The sequence below is a fragment of the Anguilla rostrata genome, chromosome 18 (assembly GCF_018555375.3).
Source record: "Anguilla rostrata isolate EN2019 chromosome 18, ASM1855537v3, whole genome shotgun sequence".
Classification (NCBI taxonomy): domain Eukaryota; kingdom Metazoa; phylum Chordata; class Actinopteri; order Anguilliformes; family Anguillidae; genus Anguilla; species Anguilla rostrata.
This window is the reverse complement of record NC_057950.1, coordinates 24,019,968-24,041,034: the sequence shown is the minus strand read 5'-3', so window position 1 is coordinate 24,041,034 and position 21,067 is coordinate 24,019,968. Positions and strand designations below refer to the sequence as shown.

Sequence of the window (21,067 nt, the reverse complement as noted above, 5' to 3'; positions counted from 1 at the left end):
TTGTAATGTAATAATATAGCACTAAGTAAGGCTATGTGTTATATGCACATATACTGAGTTTCAAAAGAAATGTTTATGCATAACAGTTTTCCTAAAAAGAAAATGGAAATTTTAATGTTTATTGTTTCATTAATCAAAACAGGTGTTATTTTGGTATCTATTTTAATCCTGGCCATTGCAGGAATCTTTGTATCTGTACACATAGGTATTGGTCATTTGGAGGGCATTTACACTTTAACCAATTAACGGTCTTGACTGGTTTGTGAGAAGTGAATATCCAAGCAGGAGGGAAAAGACCATTTCAGACAACAAGCTCTCTTAAGTGATATGTTTACATCAAAAGGACGTATTTTCTTACTTATAAATCTGTGAAAATTATACATCTAAATCACGTGACTTAGTGAGCATTAAATGTGAGCGTAAGGCGTTGGTTCTGATTAATGGGTCAGAGGAGACTGGTGATTCCGCACCCCCATTGCTTCTGACTTGCATAATCATTACATCATCACTCCCATTACAGGCTGTTGTGAGAAGAGGTGCTGTAACCTTTAAAAAATATCAAGAGAGCATACCCGTCTCTCATCTGTGTGTTAGCGGCTCCTCGAGAACAGTCGGTCTTCGTTAGTGGCCTTCCGCAGACAGCCGCTTCATTACGTGACTCAGCATGGGGACCGCGGTTTCCATGGCAGTGACGAACAGCCTATCACAGAGGAACAGCGTGAGGGTTTTAAAAATGATTTTCCTGCCCGGTCTTGACATAAATAAAAGGTGCCGTTGAATCACTGCGAGCGCGGCTCCTGGCCAGATCGCACCTGGGCTCAGAAGTCAAGAGACAGCCATTTGTAACGTTGAGTCACCTGACATTTGCTCGGTCCGCACGGTGAGCGGACTGCAGGCACAGATACGGTCTTTGTCCACAGGCTTGCCTCGGCTGCAGGTGTGAGATTAGATTTTTCAGCTGGGTTATTCTCGGTGTGGAAGTTCAGTGTTACGTTACATTACAGGCATTTAGCAGGCGCTCCTATCCAGAGAGCGATTAACACAACTTCTTATATTGCATCCATTTATACAGCTGGGTATATTCTGAAGCAATGCAGGTTTAGTACCTTACTCAAGGGTACAATGACAGTGTCCTACCTGGGAACCGAACCTGTGACCTTTAGGTTACAAGACCAGCTCCTTAGCCCAATATGCTACACTGCCGCCCCTGTGCTAAAGTGATTTCAGGTGGTGTTATGACCTGGCCTGGGGTCAGACCATAACAAGATGTGGGATAAGGGAAATGAACAGGGGCCTAGTCCCAGTTTTGGCACTGTACTCATCCTCTGCTCTCCCGTCCTCTCCAGGGGACTTCTTCTGCGTGTGCCTGGCGTCGGGCTTCGCCGAGCTGCGCTACGACCTCGGGGACGCCGCGGTGACTGTGCGCTCGGCCTCCCGCGTGGACGCCAGCGGCGGGACGTGGCACACGCTGCGGGCGGGGCGGGACGGGAGGCGGGGCTACCTGTCTCTGGACGGGGCGGAGGCGCGCGGGGGGGCGTCCCCGGGGGGGATGGCGGCGCTGGACGTGGGCCCGGACGTCTTCGTGGGGGGCGTCCCGTCCCTGGACGCGGTGGCCGGCGGGGCGGTGGGGGGGGGCGAGCGGGCGGGGTTCACCGGCTGTGTCCGCGAGGCGGTCCTGAACGGGCGGCGGCTGGAGCTGAGCGAGGGCGGGGCGTCGGGCGGGGCCGGCGTGGGCGACTGCGACGGGACGGCCTGCGGGCACGGGGCCTGTGGGCACGGGGGCACCTGCGTGCCCTTGGGCCCTCCCCGTGGCGGCTTCACCTGCTCCTGCCCCCCGCCCTGGACCGGCCCCGGGTGCGAGCTGCACGCGGCGTGCGCCGGAGAGCCCTGCCAGAACGGCGGCCTGTGCCACCCCGACGCCGCCGGCGCCTCCTACGTCTGCGCCTGCCCGCTGGGGTGGCAGGGCGGGCGCTGCGACAGGCGGGTCACCCTGGCGACAGCGCGCTTCGCCGGACGCTCCTACCTGAGGTACAGCGACCCCGCGCACGGGGGGCGGGACCTGACCCGCGTCAGGGTCACCTTCAGCTTCAGCGCCGGGGAACCAGACGGACTGATGCTGTGGGCGGGGCCGGCCCGGGCGCGCGGCGGCGACCACCTCGCGGTGGGCCTGCGGGGGGGCCGCCTCACAGTCGCCGTCGGCCTCGGGGAGGGGGGGGCGGCGCCGCCCGTCACCCACAGAGCGACCGCCGTCTGCTGCCACCGCTGGCACGTCGTCACGCTCGACCAGAACAGGACCGTGATCCAGGTCTCCCTGGACGGGGAGCGGGTGGTCTTCCGGGACCTGGACCCGTTCGAGCGCTACGTGCAAGTCGACCACGGCGGAGTCTTCTACTTCGGCGGGTTCGAGCCGGACAGGGACGTGGAGGCCGCGACCGACGGTCTCTTCGACCGGGGGTTCGTGGGCGAAATAAAAGACGTGTTTCTGTACCGGGACACCAGCGAGGTGGACTTTCTGCAGAACTCTGAGGGTTTCAATGTTTACACGGGAGACGAGTAACCGTGGGAACAACATCTCTGCTGCCGGCTAAGAGCCCGCTAAGTGTTTACCACAAAAAACTGATTCAATTTTTCCCCCTTTCTTAGAAATATTTATTCATACACTGCAATGAAAAATCGACCTTATTACTGGCAGGCTTGTGCTGCTTCTAAGAACTGTCACAAAGGACCAAAACAAACCGGGCTAATTACACCCGTCTCTCAGTCAGAGTCTAGCTCTCCAGAGGGAGGACAGGGTATAATGAGCCAAGCTTGTCCCCGATCCATATCAGCACAGGGGCATTGTGGTGAGAACAGAATTGTGTGTGTAGAGACTTTACAGAGCATAGCCCTAAATCCAGGTCTACAGATTCCAATTAAGATGTTTTTCCAAAAAATGTCTGTTGCCATGTGAATAATTATGCAACAGTCAAACCATTAAATGTATAATGTCCAAAAATACATTCATGTTGCATAGACTCAATGGTACGTGTGTCAAACATTCATAATTTAGAGCTGACTGGATTTCAACTACATTTAGACTGCATGTAGACTTGAGTTTTGAAATATGGGACTTCTATGGAGTTGATAGTCATTTGTGTAAAAGACAACCAGTTCAATCATGCTGAAACTCAACACGTTTGTTCTGAATGAATTAATTGCCACAGCAGTCTGCCCAATCATATTTCATTCTTCTGGGGCGTCAGTGTGTCTCTGCGCTGTATGTCCATCTGTCATCAGAAGAAGTTACATCGCGTGTGACTGCACACTTGAGGTGACTAAAATTTTACTCCCAGCTTTGAGTGCAAACAGATTCGTTTTTTAATAATTCCAACACAGGCTGCATAATGTGAAAACAGCAAACATTAGTGTTTGCTAACGCTGTCAAACCATTAGGGTTACTCACGATAAGCCAGTAGCCAAGTCGGTAACGTTATTAGCCGGTACATGTGATGTCTTATCAGTGTTTCAAATAGCCAACGTGTGAAAGCACAAACGTACAGCAGTATTTTTTTTTAGTAGTGTGTGAACACAGCTCACTTGGAGATATTATTGTTCCCATACAACAAACTCATTTTGAGTATTTTTTTTTTAAATCAGTGGATTTCTCTTGTCTAAGAACATTTTTATTTCTCCTCAGACAGGTTCTCGAATACAGGTTTAGAATATTGCTATCAGTAGTCTGCGTTCATGTGAATTATTTGTTATATGTTATTTATTTTAAAGTAGGTTATTTAGAAGAGTTTTTTATTATGCATTTTCCAGTTTGTGCTTTGATTTTAGCTATTAATTTTAGATATTTATTTTTCTGTGTAAAGTGTATCTACTGTGTTGACTAGATAAAGTGCTATTTCTCTAAAATTATTGGTGTCTGTTCAATCTTTGACCAAAGCTGAAAAATGGGAGAAAAAATCTCAACCTAATATTGATTATCTGAGGTTTTACCTCCTAGTAATCGACATCAGTAAAGTCGATAAAATGTTCATTTTGGTTGGGCCATACTAATTTCTGGGTACATCTCAGGAAATAATGTCAGTTCATTTTCTCAAATTCAGAAACACACATCCCACCCCCATCCCAAGTGTGTCACCCCCCAACCTTAATTATTAGAACTAACTGTTCTTGTCAACACACGATAAAAAGATTAGATTTATTATGAACTGTACATAAACACTGTGCAGACGGCACGCTCTCTACTGTACACGACAGGCCAAAATGTACAGAGACTATGCTCCAGAATAAAAAAACAAAACAAAAAAAAAAAAAAAAATCTTCAGGAGAGTCGGGTAACATAAAAAGAAGTTAAAAAGGATATCCAGAGTCAACAAATAGCTGCTATAATAAGAGAACTACCCGCCCCCCCCCACCCCCCTCCAGTTGTCTTGTATGAAAGTGTTCAACAGGGCGAAATGTCTTCGCTGTCATTTGGTGTGGTATTTCTGAACAAATGCCTCAAATTCAGCTCCAGAGTGCAGTAGTACAACATGTGAAGATATTAAAATGGAAACTAAAAAGCACAGCCAGAAATGTACGGAAAGTTCAGTCTTTATCCAGTAAGAAAAACGGAAATAAAATGGCTGCGTACTGTCTGTCACTAAAACATCAGCTCTACTCAGTGGGCCCAGGCGGAGAGGATCAGGAGCGCCTGTCTTTCGAGCGCTCTTTGGACCGGTTCCTCCCTCTGTCGTGGTCCGAGTCCCTCCTGTGCCTGTGCCTGTCCCTGTGGCGGCTGCTGTACTCGTCGCCGTGGCGACCGTCCTTCCGCGAGTGGCGATCGCCGTGGTGACGGCTCCGGCTGTCGCGGCTGCGCCGGCGCCCGCTCTTCTCCCGGCTCCTGTCCCGGCTCCTGTCCCGGCTCCGGGTTCGACTCCGGCTGCGGGTTCGACTCCGGGTCCTGCTCCTGCTCCTGCTCCGGCTGCGGCTGCGGGTTCGACTCCGGCTTTTACTGCGGCTCCGCCGCCGGTGCTTCCTGCGGTCCCCGTCGCGGTCGCGGTCCCGGTCGCGGTCCCGGTCCTTGTCGCGGTGCCGGCTCTTCCGGTCGCGGTGCGACTCGCTGTGGCGCCTGTGCCCGTGGCGGTCGCCGCTGCTCTCCCTCTTGTGGTCGTCCTCGGTACGGCGGGGCTGCCTCTCCCAGGGGTCTATGTGCCGCCGGTCTGACCCCCTCTCGTCTTTGGCCGGGGGCGGGGCCGGGGGTGTGGTCAGGGGCTGGTCGGGGGTGTGGTTCGGGGCAGGGCCAGGGGCGTGGTCGGGGATGGGGTCTGGGTCTGGGGCGGCGGTTTGGAGGACTCGAGGAAGCGGGAGGCCTCGAACGCCGCCGCCGCCACCGCCACCGGAACCGCGGGAGGCGAGAAGCTGGCGAGGGGGGGCGGCCCTGGAGCCGGGGGGAAGCTCGCCGGCGAGGGGGCGGGGCGGGGCCAAGTCATGGCGTGGTTCTGAAGGTGGGGCTCCGGCTGGGGGAACAGGAGGGGCGGGCTGCCGGGGTACCCCAAGACGGGCGGCGCGGGCTGGCGCAGGGGCTTGAAAGGGGGCGGGGCCCCGCTCTGGGGGGCGTAAACGGGCGAGGGCGGCGGGCGGTACTTGAACGGGGGCGAGCCCGGGTGGGGCGAGGGGAAGCCGGTCGCCGGCGGTCCCAGGCCCCCGGGGGAGAACGCGGCGGGCGGGAGGGCGAGCAGGGGCGAGCCGCGGCGTTCGGAGGTCCCGCAGGACGACACCGTGCTGATGCTCTGGATGTCCTCCACGGGCCGGTACTCCCGCTGGGGCGGGGCGGGCGGGGCGGGCGCCGGCGGGGCGGAGCTGTGCTGGTCCCGGTCCGGAACGGGCAAGCTCTCCCGCTCGCTCGAAAGATCCTTCTCCGCTCCCTTGTCCGCATCCTGCCCCGGACCCCCGGCGACGGGACCGCCCTGTTTTTCCTGCCCGGGGGACGGCGAGTCGTTTAGGGGGACCGTCGGCTGTCTGGGGTCCTTGGTGGGACTGGTGACGGCGACCGGGCCGGGGGTGGGCGCGGCGTCTTTAGGGGGGGTGCCGGCCCGTACCGCCGTAGCCGGCGTAGCTGCGTGGACGGGCGCCGCGGGGCTGGCTTTGGCTTCTGCGGCCGCTGACCCCGGCGGGGCGGCGAGGGCGCCGGGCGGCTCTTTGGGGGCCGGGGGCTGGGAGAGGTGGGCCAGGAAGGCCTCCGTGGAAACGTCAGGCGGCTTGTCTTTCAGAGAGACCGTGGGGGCAGGGGTGGGGGCAGTGGGGGGATGGGGGGGGGTTGGGGTGAGGATGGGGGCAGGGAAGGATGAGGGTGGGATGGGGGCAGGGATAGGCGGGGATGAGGGGGGGATGGGGCGGGATTGAGGGGCAGGGATGGGGGCGGGATGGGGGCGGGGATAAGGGCAGGGATGGGGCGGGGATAAGGGCAGGGATGGGGGCGGATTGGGGGGGATTTTGGGGGCGGTCCCGGCCTCCTTCCCCGGGGGCATGCAGGAGTCCTGCTTCTCGTCTGTAGCGGACGGCGGCGGCTCGCTCTTCGCCGGTTTCGGCTCCTTCTTCTTTATGACGAAGCGGTCCAGCCTGGGGCCGTTAGAGGCGGGGCTCTTGGGGGTGGGGCTCTTGATGGGGGCGGGGCTCTTGTTAGGGGCGGGCTCCTGGCCCGCGCCGTCAGGAGCGGTGGCGGCGGCGGCGTCCGTCTCGCGCTTGTCCGCGTCCTTCTCCGCCTCGCCCGGCGGAGCCTCGCTCGCTGCGGACGGAGGCTTGGCCGCCGCGTCCTGAGGGGGAGCCGACGGGCCCTCGCCCCCGAGCAGCACCCCGGGGAGGAAGCGCAGCGGCTTCTCCGGCTCCTGCAGGACACCCTCCGTGGCCAGCGCGTCCCCCTCCCCCCCGGGCCCCTGCCCCGGCTCCGCCTGAGCCGGCTGGGGCTGCTTGGCGGTCTCCGCCTGGCGCTCCTCGCGCGCGGGGTCGAACCCGTCGCCCTCCCTGCGCTCGCCGTCGGCGAGGGCGGGCTCCCCCTTGGCCCTGCTCTCGGGGGCCAGCTTCGGGAGGGGAGGCTCCGCGACGCCCAAGGGCAGAATGGCACCGTAGTCCCTTCGGACCCTCTGTCGAATGACCAGCCCCAAAAGCAGGTTGGCACGGTTGGCCTCCAAGCCTGTGGAGATAACAGGAGAACAGAAGTTTAACATTCGAAAGCAAAACACAAGGCTAATTTCAGAACTCATTTCCCAAAGCTCCCATTCTTACCTGTACCTCAAATTCTGCAGTGCAGTGAAAAAAGTATTTACTCCCTTCCTGATTTCCTCTATTATTTCATATTTGCACACTGAATGACTTCAGATCTTTGGACAGAGAGAACCCAAGTTTAATTATTTAATTTATTTAATGAAAAAAGTTATCAAATACCCATATCACACACGTGAATGAACTTGCCGCCTTGATCTTCACTGGTTGCACCACCTTTAGCAGCAATAACTGCAACAAAACACTCCCTAGAATTTGATAGCAGTCTTTCACATCGCTGTAGAAGGAATTTTAGCCCACTCATATTTGCAGAACTACTTTAATTCAGACAAACAGGTTTATGAGCAGTTCAGGTCTTGCCAGAACATCTCTATTCAATTCAAGTCAGGACTATCTTGACCACTCCAAAACCTGTTTTCAAATGTGAGACAAGCTTTGAAGTTTCTTTTGGTTAGCAGTGGTTTCTGCCTTGCTACTTTCCCATGAATCTCATTTTTGCCCAGTCTCTTTCTTATTGAGGAGTCATGAACACTGGCCTTAACTGAGGCTAAAGAGGCCAGAAGTTCTCTGGATGCTCTTCTGGGATCTTCTGCGACTTCCTGGATGAATTACCACTGCAGCCTTAGAAAAGTTTTGGCAGACAGGCCACTCCTGGGAAGATTCACCACTGTTCCAAATGTTCTCCATTTGGAGATAATGGCTCACACCATGGTTCGGTGGGGTCCCAGAGCCTTGGCTTTGTAACTTTTGTTCTCATCTCATCTGGAATTTCCACTGATTATGGTATAGTGTGCTAGTAGAAACTCGGTGGTGACTACTTCGCAGTGATAAGGTTCAATATGAGTGAGGCTTCTATTCAACAGGACCGGCTGCAATCAAGCCTGGTTGTGTTCAATCAGCTGAATCTAATTATCAATCAAATTTGGTTAATTGCTACACTGAGTAACTAAGGGGGCAAATAAATTTTCACATGGGTCAGCGTGATATGGGTGTTTGATAACTTTTTTCATTAAACAAAATGAAATAATTAAAAAATTGTTTCGCGTTCGCTCAGTTTCACTTTGTCTAATATTACATTGTGTCTAAAGACCTGAAACTAAATAAGTTTTTACAGCACTGTAGGTCTCATCTATCTGAACACACAAGTCCCAAGGCAGACCAGAAATTAAGCACCATAAAAATGGCCTCAATATCCCCATAAACAGCTGTCCCAAGATCAGACCTTTCAAACCCAACCGTTTCAGGTAGAATATGGATTCTGACCCAGGATCCATCTAAGGGAACAAATTATTTCATAAATGGCCATGAACAAACCTAAGCACTTGCCAAAGTCGTGTTGCTTGATTTACACTGAAATCCACTGCTAAATCTGAAGATCTAGGCCAGGGGGCCTCAATCTTATCCAGAAAGGGCCGGTGTGGGTGCAGGCTTTTGTTCCAACCAAGCAGTAACACACCTGCTCCTACTAATCAACTACTAGAGTCTTTGCCAAGGACCTCAATTAGTAGGATCAGGTGTGTTACTGCTTGGTTGAAACAAAAGCCTGCACCCATACCGGCCCTTTCTGGATAAGATTGAGAACCCCTAATCTAGGCCATCATCACTGCCCCCCAGCCCTCAGGAGGATTACAGGGTCTTCTCTGTCCTGGACTCAAAACAGGTTACAGAGGAGCAGAGGGGCGGTCAGCGTGCCCGTTACCTGGGCCGTCGAAGGGGACCAGCTGGTGCGGGATCTTCTCGGCCGCGCCCAGGGGGATGAGATAGGTGTCCTTCACCTGCTTGGTGTTGTTGGCCACGACGCCGTAGCGCCGGCGGCTGCTGAAGTAGGCGTACAGCAGCGTGTAGGCGATCTCGTCCTCCTCCGTCGCCGGGGAGAACCGGATCAAGCACACCTCCTGAAACGGGTGACAACACGGGAGCTGAACAGCGCCACCTTCTGCCCGGGACTACTGACGTGTACTAGGATGAACCTGATGTTCAAATACTCTACAGCCTAAAAGATTCAGACTGGCTATGTGACTCACAGTGGGACTGTGATTCAGAGTGAGTCTGACTATGTCATTCAGAATGAGCCTGGCTATGTGATTCAGGCTGTGTGATTCAGAGTGAGCCTGGCTGTGTGATTCAGAGTGAGCCTGCCTGTGTGATTCAGAGTGATTCTGCCTGTGTGATTCAGTATGTGTGATTCAGAGTGAGTCTGGCTGTGTGATTCAGAGTGAGTCTGGCTGTGTGATTCAGAGCGAGTCTGGCTGTGTGATTCAGAGTGAGTCTGGCTGTGTGATTCAGAGCGAGTCTGGCTGTGTGATTCAGAGCGAGTCTGGCTGTGTGATTCAGAGCGAGTCTGGCTGTGTGATTCAGAGTGAGCCTGCCTGTGTGATTCAGAGTTGATTCAGAGCGAGTCTGGCTGTGTGATTCAGAGCGAGTCTGGCTGTGTGATTCAGAGCGAGACTGGCTGTGTGATTCAGAGTGAGTCTGGCTGTGTGATTCAGAGCGAGTCTGGCTGTGTGATTCAGAGCGAGTCTGGCACTTGGTTCCGAGTGCTGGCTGTGTATCAGTTGATTCAGACGGTCTGTGGGATTGCAACTGAGTGTGGCTGTGCCTGATTCAGAGTGAAGGCTTGCAATGCACATACCTCAGCCTCGTTGAACCAGATCAGTCTCTTTGATTCAGTAGTGAGTCTTCTTTGATTCAGATTCAGATAAGCTGGATTATCACATAAGTCTGTTTGCATTCAAAGCGGGCCCAAAGTCCCAAGGCCGATTTCCCATCATCCACATGTCTGCTGAAGACCTGATCCACATATGCTCAGATATCTGCATGAATAGTACATTACAACAGCATAGCAGCGTTTAATAACCAGGCGCTCTCAACACTTTATATAGTTTTATTGTATTCAGTTTACATCGGATTATACATATAACATATTTCGCATAAACGGGCCCAAGTACAAACCATTTCCATTCACCAATTGACTACAACCTTTCACAATCCAGTATCTGCCATGTGACATGTCCTAATTACACGCATAATGATCTACAAATATGCTAAAAGTCAGCAGATGTGGCGTAAATAAACAGACAATTGTCCCGCTAAAGACAGCCACCAAAAAAAAAACTATTATAAAGGTAGGCTGTTTCTGTCAGCACTCTGACTACCATCTCATTCTTTCATGCAATTAAGCTAATTCAACAGAAGTACTCTAAAGCATTACCATGAAATAAATTTTTTAAAAACCCATCCTGCCAGGGAGCCAAATAATATGTACAATACCTCCGATTTAAGATTTCTGAGCTGAAGTATAAACCATTTGCCATGTACCCTGAAATAACCTCGGCTATTAGAGCGGTAGGGCGATTCCCCCGATCTGTGGCTCTCTTACCTCGGTGAGCTGGTCCAGGACCCCGGACACCGGGTACGCCTTGGTGACGAACTTGGCCACGGAGGGCATGTTGACGAAGCCCTTCCACAGGGAGTCCAGACGGGCCAGGAAGGCCGCCTCGTCCTGCCGGCCCCGGGCGCTGTCCGGCCTGGAACACACCCATTGGTCAACTCCGTCAGTTAACCCTGTCAGTTAACCTCATCCGTTAACCTCTGATTGGGCCCCAGGTAAAAGGGCTAAAGCACTAGCCCCAGTTTCCCCAAGTAGCTTATGATCAAACTTATTAAGCGTCCAATAGGAGCTGAACCAGGACTTTGTGTGGGAAAAGCACTGGGGAACTACTGGCCAACCGTATTGTCAGTACTTGAAAGAGGAACTGTACACAGGGCTTTTAACTGCTCCTCTGAACACATCTGCTAAATAAATGTAATGTAATACTCGTGGGTAATACAGCAGGGGATGAAGCATGTTAAAGCCTGGGCCTATAAGGCGAGCCCTTGCTGTAAAGACACTGGGCCCCAGCGTGTGCATGTGCCCCACGGTCCCCCGTCACACCCTGACTGGGCAATCGGGTTCCGCAGTGTAACCCTAACAGCTGGAGGACTGTGAGAGAAAAGCAGCAGCAGTGGGGGCTGTCCCTACAGAGCTCAGCACTGCAGTAACAATACACTTACAGCTAGAAGTGGGCATTCCAAACAGAACACTTTATTAAGAAATCTTTAAAAAAAAAAAAAGGAAGGTGCAGCAATTTTTGTAATATGAAAGGGAGGAATTAAAAAGGTAACGACTGCTTGGAAGGCGCTTGAATCAAAGCAAATACAGAGCTTGCATGACTTGGCATGCATTCAGGTACTTTTTTTAAAAAAGGAAACAAACTTTTTGCATTATTAAGGTGTTTTCCCCCGCTTCTCACATTTCGAGCACCTTTCACCCTTTCTCTCTGGGGGCACTTATTTTGTGATTTTAAAAACAAATCTGTTTTTAAAAAAAAAAAAAAGAAAGGAGACTCACGTTCCATCCAACAGGGACAGCACGCTGGGGTTGGACAGGCACTCCTCTAGAGTGGTGAGGGACAGCTCCTCCAGCTGGGTGGGCGGGGCCTCGGGGCGGAGCTCGGCGTCGGCGCCAGACTGCCGGCGCACCACCGTGGTGGCCACCTTCACCACCTTGGTGGCGGCGTCGTCCGCGGGAGGAGCCATCCGGCCTGCGGGTTGAGAAACGCAAACACAGCCTGTTAGCCCTCACTCCAAACTCCAAGCTAACCGGGTTCACTTCTCCAGCTACACTCTGGAATAACCCTTTTTTCTTTCTTCTTGATTTAAAGCAGGGCGTCCAATCTTATCCAAAAAGGGCCGGTGTGCGTCCAGGCTTTTGTTTCGGCCCAGCGCCAGCACTAAGACAACTGATTCAATTTATAAAGGTCTTGATTGAAGACCATGATTAGCGAATTAGCTGAATCAGGTGTGGTAGTGCTAGGCTAAAACAAAAACCTGCACCCACACCGGGCCTTTTCAGATGAGAGCTCCTGCTCTTAGACGTGTGTTATTGGACAAAACGAACTGAGGCACTTGAGGTGCAAGAATCTCAAAGCACGTTGCCAAGCAACCAGCGACCGCCCCGAGGCTAGGCAGTCGCATCTGCAGTTACCTGTGCAGATCTTGCAGTTCAGGTCGAACAGGTGAGCTTTGTGCTGGCCAGTGGTGTCCTTGGTGCCCTCTGAGTCAGACTCCACAGGGACTTCCTTGGGCTCTTCCACTGACCTGGGAACAGCGTCGACCTGAGAACAGGCCGACACAGCAGTCAGGAAACCTGAACCACTGGCACCGAAACGCTAGATCCAGTCATTGTGCGTGTAATAATGAGCGGCAGTGTGTTGTAATGCTAAACTACGCAGCAATCAGTGGCAGTGTTGTAGTGCTAAACTACGCAGGAATCAGTGGCAGTGTGTTGTAGTGCTAAACTACGCAGGAATCAGTGGCAGTGTGTTGTAGTGCTAAACTACGCAGCAGTCAGTGGCAGTGTGTTGTAATGTGGCATAACAGCCTCAGAAAAGAAAACTGTGAAAAATGTTTCATTAGAATTAGTTTTTGTACACTACAATTAGACTAAAAACCTTTTGTTGCCTAAAACTAGACTAAAACTAACAATATTCAATAAAATGTGAATAAAACTAAAATGCAATTTTAGTAAAATGACTAAAACTGAATCAAAATTTGTTGTCAAAATGAACACTGCCAGGCTGGTCACTGTACCCTTGAGTACGAAAGTCAACTTGAACTGCATCAGCACACACAAATCCAGCTGCATAAATGTCTAAATATGACAACTACAGGCTGCTCTGGATAAGGGCCACACCTACAGAAATAAACCAATAAAAAAAAAATAATAAGTTTGAAGTGTTTTCCATCGATGCTAGGGGTGCCCTCCAGTCCTAGAGGGCTGGTCTACATGCTGATTCTTGTTCAAACCAATGACCTTAGTTTTAGTTTTCCGACACCTCCATAAACTACGCTGTTTCAATCCTGCACTTGAGCACAGTACAGTCTTTAGCGTACAGTCTGTTGCTGTAGCTAGTGATTATAAAAATGCCAGAACACGATATGATTGGGCTAATAAAATAATTAAGGGCAGAAGTTGGCACAATATCCTGAAACGGATCAGCCCTTGTTGCGCAAGTGTGCTTCCCCCTACCGTCGCCGTGGTTTCCGGCTGCTTGGCGGGCTCCTGGCTCTCGATCTCGATCTCTCCTTTGTGGGTGATTTTGGTGATGGGGCGCCTCTCCACCTCCCTCTGCTCTTTCTCAATCATTTCAATCGTCTGCAGAGGGGAAAAAAACGTATGTAAGCCCGATTGTGTAAATGGACCATTTTTACCATTCAGCTCATTCGTCTAAAGCAGGGGTCCAATCTTATCCGAAAAGCTGCAGGTGCAGGTTTTTGATTTCGCCCAGAACACCTGGCGTGCTTGAAGGTCTTGACTGAAGACCGAGATTAGTTAATTGGTTGGATCAGCTGCTGTATTGCGGGACTAAAACAAAAACCTGCACCCACACCGGCCCTTTTCAGAAAGAAAACAGAGTCCCCTGACCGAGAGCATCCAGCGCCTTGTTGTCTGGATTAAAAACTCTTCACATTCTCAAGTCGATACAAATTATGTTTAAAGGAATAGTTCACTGTCTGGGATATTGATATTATTTCAGTTTTAGTCAATGTTTAGTTGGCTCAGACGGTTTTTGTGTACAAGGAAGGATACTGTCTCCAGTACTTGGAGAAGTTCCTGATGGCCTACAGCTTGCCAATGACCTGATCTGCCACTGCAAGGCTGTCAGAAACTTCTCTAAATGTCCAAAATATAATTAGCTGCACCGTCAAACTGTCAGGGCCAATCAAAAACAGACTAAAACCAAACTGAAATACTATCAGAAAAAACAATAAAGTGAACAGTTCCTTTAAGAGATCAGCACAATGTCCACTAACTTAGCAGATCAGTCTGAATAATATCAGCACCTGGATTCCAGAAATTAAACTTCACCTCACCTAAAACAGCACAGTCTATAAAACATACACCCTTCATGTGTGCTCTGGAGTTCACACAATCTACTAGTACTGTGGTCATCTTTAGAACGCATGGAAAACCCAGCACGTCTCTCACCCACATTAAATTGTTCTGAAGAACAAAAACATCTAGTTCTGGGTCGCATTTACTTCACGGGTCATATCTTAAAAGATAACAGCTTTAAATTCACACATTTTCTTCAAATCATATCTTGCTGCTTCTATTTTAAGCTGTAGTAATCTATACCAAATAAAACTTTATTTACTAAATAAAACTTTTTTCCTCAATTCCTGTCCATGTTTTTACAAATCTGTACTCTGACTCAGCACTGTAACACAATTCCCAGCAAAGATATCAACAGCTCACAGCATTCCACATGCAACCTAGAAAATTCTTTTGCAATGAACTATGGGAACTGAAGTACTGAAGAGTGAGGGGCCTGACAATGGAACTCACGTGTCGATTCTCCCTCTGCCTCCAGGCGGCCAGCTCTTTCGACGCCAGCTCCTCCGGACTCATCCGGATCAGATGTTCCGGAGAAATCTCCCCTTTCAGAACGCGCTTAAATAGCACCTGAGGGAGGGAAAGAATCCATTTTTGTGACTCAATGACTCATTTATTTATTTGTTTTCTGTTATTTTGGAGGGAGGTTGTACGTATGTGGCACACAGGTTCTCACGTTGTTTTTTGCGTCTTTGAGGTTGAACATCAGGCTTCGGTACTTGCTCTTGTACTTGCTGTCGGTGTCCCGGAAGAAGGCAAAGAGCTCTTTCTCCGTTTTCGTAGCCACGCTGCCCGCTCTCTCCAAAGACACCTTCAGATTGGACTCCTTCAGCCTGGAAAGAAAAGGATCCAATCTGAGAGCACAGCCTCTATCTGTGAGAGCTAAGCCTCTAACTGTGAGAGCAGAGCCTCTGAGTGCACAGCCTCTATCTGTGAGAGCGCAGCCTCTATCTGTGAGAGCACAGCATCTATCTGTGAGAGCACAGCCTCTATCTGTTAGAGCACAGCCTCTATCTGTTAGAGCACAGCCTCTATCTGTGAGAGCACAGCCTCTATCTGTGAGAGCACAGCATCTATCTGTGAGAGCACAGCCTCTATCTGTTAGAGCACAGCCTCTATCTGTTAGAGCGCAGCCTCTATCTGAGTGCATGCAATGCGATAGTCAGACTATACAAATTTGGGTCCTTCACAGTAAAAACCTGTATTGTCTCTACACCCCACTGCATAGCAACTGAGCATCTGCTAAATTAACGTAATGTCCCTGAACAATACCAATGAGCAATGCCAGCAGGCTAGCACATTCATTTTCTTCTCCATACAGCAGAGACATACCTGAAGCTACACACTATAACAGATGACAAAATAAGTTTGCAAATAAAGGAGAAATTTCATTACCATCTGACTGGACTGAGCTGTACTCCATTTGTTACACAGCTCCACAATTATACATGACGCAGCTAAGAGTCAACTACACCACAGTGATATGGAATATTACAAACCATATTTGACGTGTGACAGACATTTACCATAAATAATACAGATATATTGACAACCTGTAGTCCACTTATTTACCTGGAAAATCATCATGAATGTGAAAAGGAATACTTCATAGCACCGCTGTAAGAGAACACTGCAACAGCACCACTCTGGCAGAACACTGTAACTGCACTACTGTAACAGAGCACGGTAACCACAATACTGTAACAAAGCACAATACCAAGCAGCACCACTGTAACAGCAATAAAGAATCAGGGCATGGTAACCGAACACTAACAGCACCACTGTAACGCAACACAGTAACAGCATCACTGTAACTGAACACTGTAACAGCACCACTGTAACAGAACCCTAACAGAACATTGTAACAGCACCACTGTAACAGAACCCTAACAGAACATTGTAACAGCACCACTGTAATAGAACACTAACAACACTACTGTAACAGAACACTGTAAGAGCACTACTGTAACAGAACACTCTAGCAGAACACTGTAACAGCACCACTGTAATAGAACACTGTAACAACACTACTATAACAGGACATTGTAACAGCACCACTGTAATAGAACACTGTAACAGAGCACGGTAAACGAACACTGGTACAGCACCAATGTAACAGCAATGCTGTAATAGAGTACGGTAACTGAACACTGTAACAGCACCACTGTAAAAGAACACTGCGATAGAACACTAAGAGAATTAATTTTGAATCGACAAGACCACACAACGGTTAAGGTCGTGGACAAACATAACCATGTGATGATTTCTAAAGGGCCGTAGATAATGTACGCTTGAGTTTTATGAATAAAAGAACACTGATGATAAAATGCAGTTGAAAACTGTGAAAGGGGGATGTAAGCAGGGCATCGCTATAGTTACCTCTGCAACAGGATATCCTTCAGAGAGTCGCGCACGTTCCTCCGGATTTGCTCAACGGACGGCTTCTTGGAGGCAGTGGGCGAGGACTTCAACTTCTTCACCTCCTGCTTCTCATGCACTCCTGAGGAAAGAAACCGAGAGCATGTAGCAGGAACCACACTAAAACACCAGCTACAGACATAACCACACTAAAACTCCCAGACCAGCTACAGACATAACCACACTAAAACTCCCAGACCAACTACAGACATAACCACACTAAAACACCCAGACCAGCTACAGCCATAACCACACTAAAACACCAGCTACAGCCATAACCACACTAAAACACCAGCTACAGACATAACCACACTAAAACTCCCAGACCAGCTACAGACATAACCGCACTAAAACACCCAGACCAGCTACAGCCATAACCACACTAAAACACCAGCTGCAGCCATAACCACACTAAAACACCAACTACAGACATAACCACACAAAAACTCCCAGACCAGCTACAGACATAACCACACTAAAACTCCCAGACCAGCTACAGACATAACCACACTAAAACTCCCAGACCAGCTACAGCCATAACCACACTAAAACACCAGCTACAGACATAACCACACTAAAACTGTCGTGTCTAGGAACCGACAGAATTCAAAGTCCAATCTTTAATTTGTAGAAAACAGCAAGCAGCAAGCTCTTCAGAAAAGTTAGACTTCATTTGCACAGGTGCACAAAGCCGGATCAATTCTGCAGAATTGAACCTCGATTGTCAGTTTTACATCCATTTTACACGCTGTGCTCCCCATAACTCCCCCTAACACATTCCTTAAAATACCACCTGACCTTCTTGGCACCACAATGATTTCCTGTTCTTGGGTGATAACGTCATTGTGGAAAGTTACCCCAACTGTCCCTTAAAAAAAATTAGTCTTTATTCTGTAATTTTCCATTAATAATACAAGTCACAGCCTCCTGTAATTTTCCATTGTATTCAGGTTACATAGGGGTCACTGTAAAATATTAGTCTTCTTGCACATTTATTAGCAGTTGATCAGTTTGAAAATATAAGTGTATGGTTAGTATTTGATTAATATTTTCTGCTGAGTGAGTAAGTGTGGTTTTTTTTAAGCCTTCTGCATTCTCTTGCTTTTTCTCTACAGTTGATACTGTGGTTTCTTGCTTTCCATAAGCTCAGCGGCAACTAATGATACAGGTTTATTGGATTACATATTGATTATATGAGTGAATAGTCATACATGTGATGTACTTTTACCATGGAGCATCGAGAGTTTGGAGGAACCAGTTTGATCAACATTGATGGGAATACCCTAACTTTAACATGTGACGTCATCACAATCATGGGGAATCCCCAAATTTTCCTACAAAACACCCAGACCAGCTACAGCCATAACCACACTAAACCTCCCAGACCAGCCACAGCCATAACCACACTAAACCTCCCAGATCAGCCACAGCCATAACCACACTAAACCTCCCAGACCAGCTACAGCCGTAAATCTCTCTTCAGCACTCAAGCTCAGAGGAACGGAGCTGGCCAGACAGCTGATGACTGCATAACCTTACTGACTGCACTGGGACCAGAGCAATTTTAACACATTTTTTTACACTGTATACCGTCAGCTCATCAACAGCAACTGTAACTGTAAAAATATGCACAGTGACTCTGCTCAAAAGAATGGAACTGGTCACACAACTGTTATATCATCACAGTTATTATATAATGACTGTTTTGCGAACGGTTTGTGAGTGAACTGTAATAACCCCCAGCAGCAGCTGGCAGGACGGCCTGAGCAGAGTTCGGCGAATCGCGGGTACCGGTTTTCGGCGCGGAGTCCCCCGGTGCCAGCGAGGCCTTCGCCGCCTGGCTGCCCCTCTGGTCCGAAGCGGACGCCGCCTTGCCCTCCGCGTCCCTCACCTCCATCGACAGCTTCCTCTCCAAGCAGTCCTGGGTCAGAGCGAGATAGCCAATCAGCACGGCCGGCTTTCAGCCAAGCGCAAGCACGCAGGAGATGACAGAGATCCGACAGCACAGACGCAAATGCAAAATGTCCACCGTTGCGTGTTCATAACAATGACAACAGAGGACACAACAGCCGTGACCAATACACAATTCCACTTTTTAACATTACTGCACTAGGGACACTCATGAAGTTGAACAAACCCTCAGTAACTGGGAGAATGAAATAGACGGTGTATTTAATGCAGTCAGACAAAAAGGAAAACGTTTTTAGCACAAGCTGGCTCTGTTGCGCTGGACCAGCCATGTAGAACTCTATGGCGGCTATTAGCACAAACCAGCTGTTTCACTGAGCCAGCCACTTAGAACTCTATGGTGGTACAATGCAGAATGAATATGCCTAATGATGAATACTGGCATGACATTTCTATATAAATTTTAATTACAGGCCAGTATGTACAAAACAAAATGATTTGCTTATATTGCTCAGCACAAGCTATGACAAAATATATTTAGCCTATTTGACAGCTTTTTGTCCTCCACACATTTCCGAACACGCTACTTCAACACAAGCCCACAATGTTAGAGGTGAGGCAGGGTGAGGTGTATAATCGACCGGGTGAGGACCCGCGCGCCGTCTCACCTTTTTGATGACGCGCACTCCCGCGGTCGCTGTGGCTGGCGGCTCCTTCCTGTCCTGTCCGCCGGCGGGCTTGCCGTCGGCCGCGTGCCCCGCCCTGGGGGCGCCGTCGGTCCTGGGGGGCCCCTCCGCCGGGGGCGTGCACTTCCTGTCCTCCTCGGCGCAGCACTTGAGGCACACGTACTCCTGGTCCTCCTGCTCCATCTGCTGCGCCTTGGCCAGGTCCAGCCCCACGCAGTCGCCGTGGAACCAGTCGTCGCAGCGACCGCATCCCACCATCAACCTGAGCGCACAAAGCACAGCCGGCGTTCGACTCGAGCGAGCATGTTCCTGTTTTTCCTTCTTTTTTAAGAACAGACCTCACTCCTTTTACTTTGTTTACAAGAAAATTTAAAAAATAAGTAAATGTAGTGACAAGATTCTCAGTGTTCCCACAGACTGAGAATATATTTGAGTCGGTCGACTCCATATACGGGGGTGTGGTTCAAACTGCCTACCTGTTGGGTTATTTCACCTGTGGTTGGTTATCCTACTTGTGGTTTCCCTACCTGTTGGTGTGGGGTTTATAACTTCCCTACCTGTGGTTGGTTACTTCTACCTGTGGTGTGGTTTCAAACTGCCTACCTGTTGGTGGTTTCACTCCCTACCTGTTGGTGTGGGGTTTCAAACTGCCCTACCTGTTGGTGTGGGGTTTCTCACTGCTTTCTGCCTACTCTGTGTTGGTTTCATGCCCTACCTGTTGGTGTGGGGTTTGTAACTTCCCTACCTGTTGGTGTGGGGTTTCTCACTTCCCTACCTGTTGGTGGTTCTCCCTACCTTTGTTTTATGCTACTGCTGGTGTTTCTAACTGCCCTACCTGTTGGTGTGGGTTTTAACTCCACTGTTTGGGTTTCTCATCCTACCTGTTGGTGTGGGGTTTCTACTGCCCACCTGTGGTGTGGGTTTCTAACTCGCTACCTGTGTGTGGGTTTGTACTGCCTACCTGTTGGGTGGGTTTGCCCTACCTGTTGATGCTGGGTTTCTAACTTCCCTACCCATGTTTGGTGTGGGTTTCTATGCTAGCACCTGTTGGTTGGGGTTCTATGCCCTACCTGTGGTGTGGGTTTCTACTCTACCGTACAGTGCTTCTACTGTGTGTGGGTTTCTACTCTCCCTACTGCTGTGTTTTCTAACTGCCCTACATGTTGGTGTGTGGATTCTAACTGCCCTACATGTAGGTGTGAGGTTTCTAACATCTCCACCTGTTGGTGTGGGGTTTCTCAGTGCCCTACCTGCTGGTGTGTGGTTTCTAACTTCCCTACCCATTGGTGTTGGGTATCTAACTGCCGTACCTGTTGGTGTGGGGTTTCTCAGTGCCATACCTGTTGGTGTGAGGTTTCTTGCAGAAGCCGCAGTGTTTGCTGGGGTCCCAGGACACCTCGCCCTCCCCTCCCTCCTCCTCATGCAGTTCTTTCTTAGCCGAGGGAGGAGCGTTGTCAGGGACGAAGAGCTGCGGTTCGTCCAGGGACAGGCTCCTGGAGCTCCGGCTCCTGCTCCTCAGGGCCCCCCTCTCCCCCTTCTCTGCTTTCTCTCCCCTCTCTCCTTTCTCTCCCCTCTCCAACTTCTCTGCTTTCTCTCCCCTCTCCCCCTTCTCTGCTTTCTCTCCCCTCTCTCCTTTCTCTCCCCTCTCCAACTTCTCTGCTTTCTCTCCCCTCTCTCCTTTCTCTCCCCTCTCCAACTTCTCTGCTTTCTCTCCCCTCTCTCCTTTCTCTCCCTTCTCCAACTTCTCTGCTTTCTCTCCCTTCTCTCCCCTATCTCCCTTCTCTCCTTTCTCCCCCCTCTCCCCCTTTTCCCCCCTCTCTGCTTTCTCTCCTTTCTCCCCCCTCTCTCCCTCCCCTCTCTCCTTTCTCCC

The 21,067-nt window shown here is 50.3% G+C and overlaps 2 protein-coding genes across 2 annotated transcripts in view; one reads left to right on the top strand and one right to left on the bottom strand.

Moving 5' to 3' along the window:
• eys (eyes shut homolog) overlaps positions 1–2,557 on the top strand; it is a 337,977-nt gene extending 335,420 nt beyond the window's left edge. Inside the window, exon 46 of the mRNA XM_064318175.1 lies at positions 1,347–2,557. Coding sequence (XP_064174245.1) covers positions 1,347–2,557 — 1,211 coding nt within the window. The remainder of the gene's footprint in view (positions 1–1,346) is intronic.
• Positions 2,558–5,118: 2,561 nt separating this feature from the next.
• Positions 5,119–20,991, bottom strand: LOC135245253 (PHD finger protein 3-like). Its single transcript, XM_064318174.1, has 13 exons — positions 20,538–20,991; positions 19,180–19,459; positions 18,395–18,524; positions 16,565–16,685; positions 14,862–15,018; positions 14,639–14,755; positions 13,319–13,444; positions 12,275–12,404; positions 11,639–11,831; positions 10,593–10,775; positions 9,881–9,929; positions 8,948–9,194; positions 5,119–7,159 (listed from the first exon to the last, which is right to left on the bottom strand). The coding sequence occupies exons 2-13, from the start codon at positions 19,453–19,455 to the stop codon at positions 5,235–5,237; spliced, it is 3,654 nt and encodes a 1,217-aa protein (XP_064174244.1). The 5' UTR covers positions 19,456–19,459; positions 20,538–20,991; the 3' UTR covers positions 5,119–5,234.
• Positions 20,992–21,067: the final 76 nt, after the last annotated feature.

What these genes read in the sequence shown, in the direction of transcription:
- LOC135245253 (XM_064318174.1), bottom strand. Translation starts at nt 19,455, where the DNA reads ATGGTGGGATGCGGTCGCTGCGACGACTGGTTCCACGGCGACTGCGTG. An exon ending in AAGGATATCCTGTTGCAGAG is followed by an intron (nt 15,019 to 16,564) that starts GTAACTATAGCG and finishes TTTTCTTTCCAG; the next exon opens with GCTGAAGGAGTCCAATCTGA. An exon ending in CTGTCCCTGTTGGATGGAAC is followed by an intron (nt 10,776 to 11,638) that starts GTGAGTCTCCTT and finishes GGTGTGTTCCAG; the next exon opens with GCCGGACAGCGCCCGGGGCC.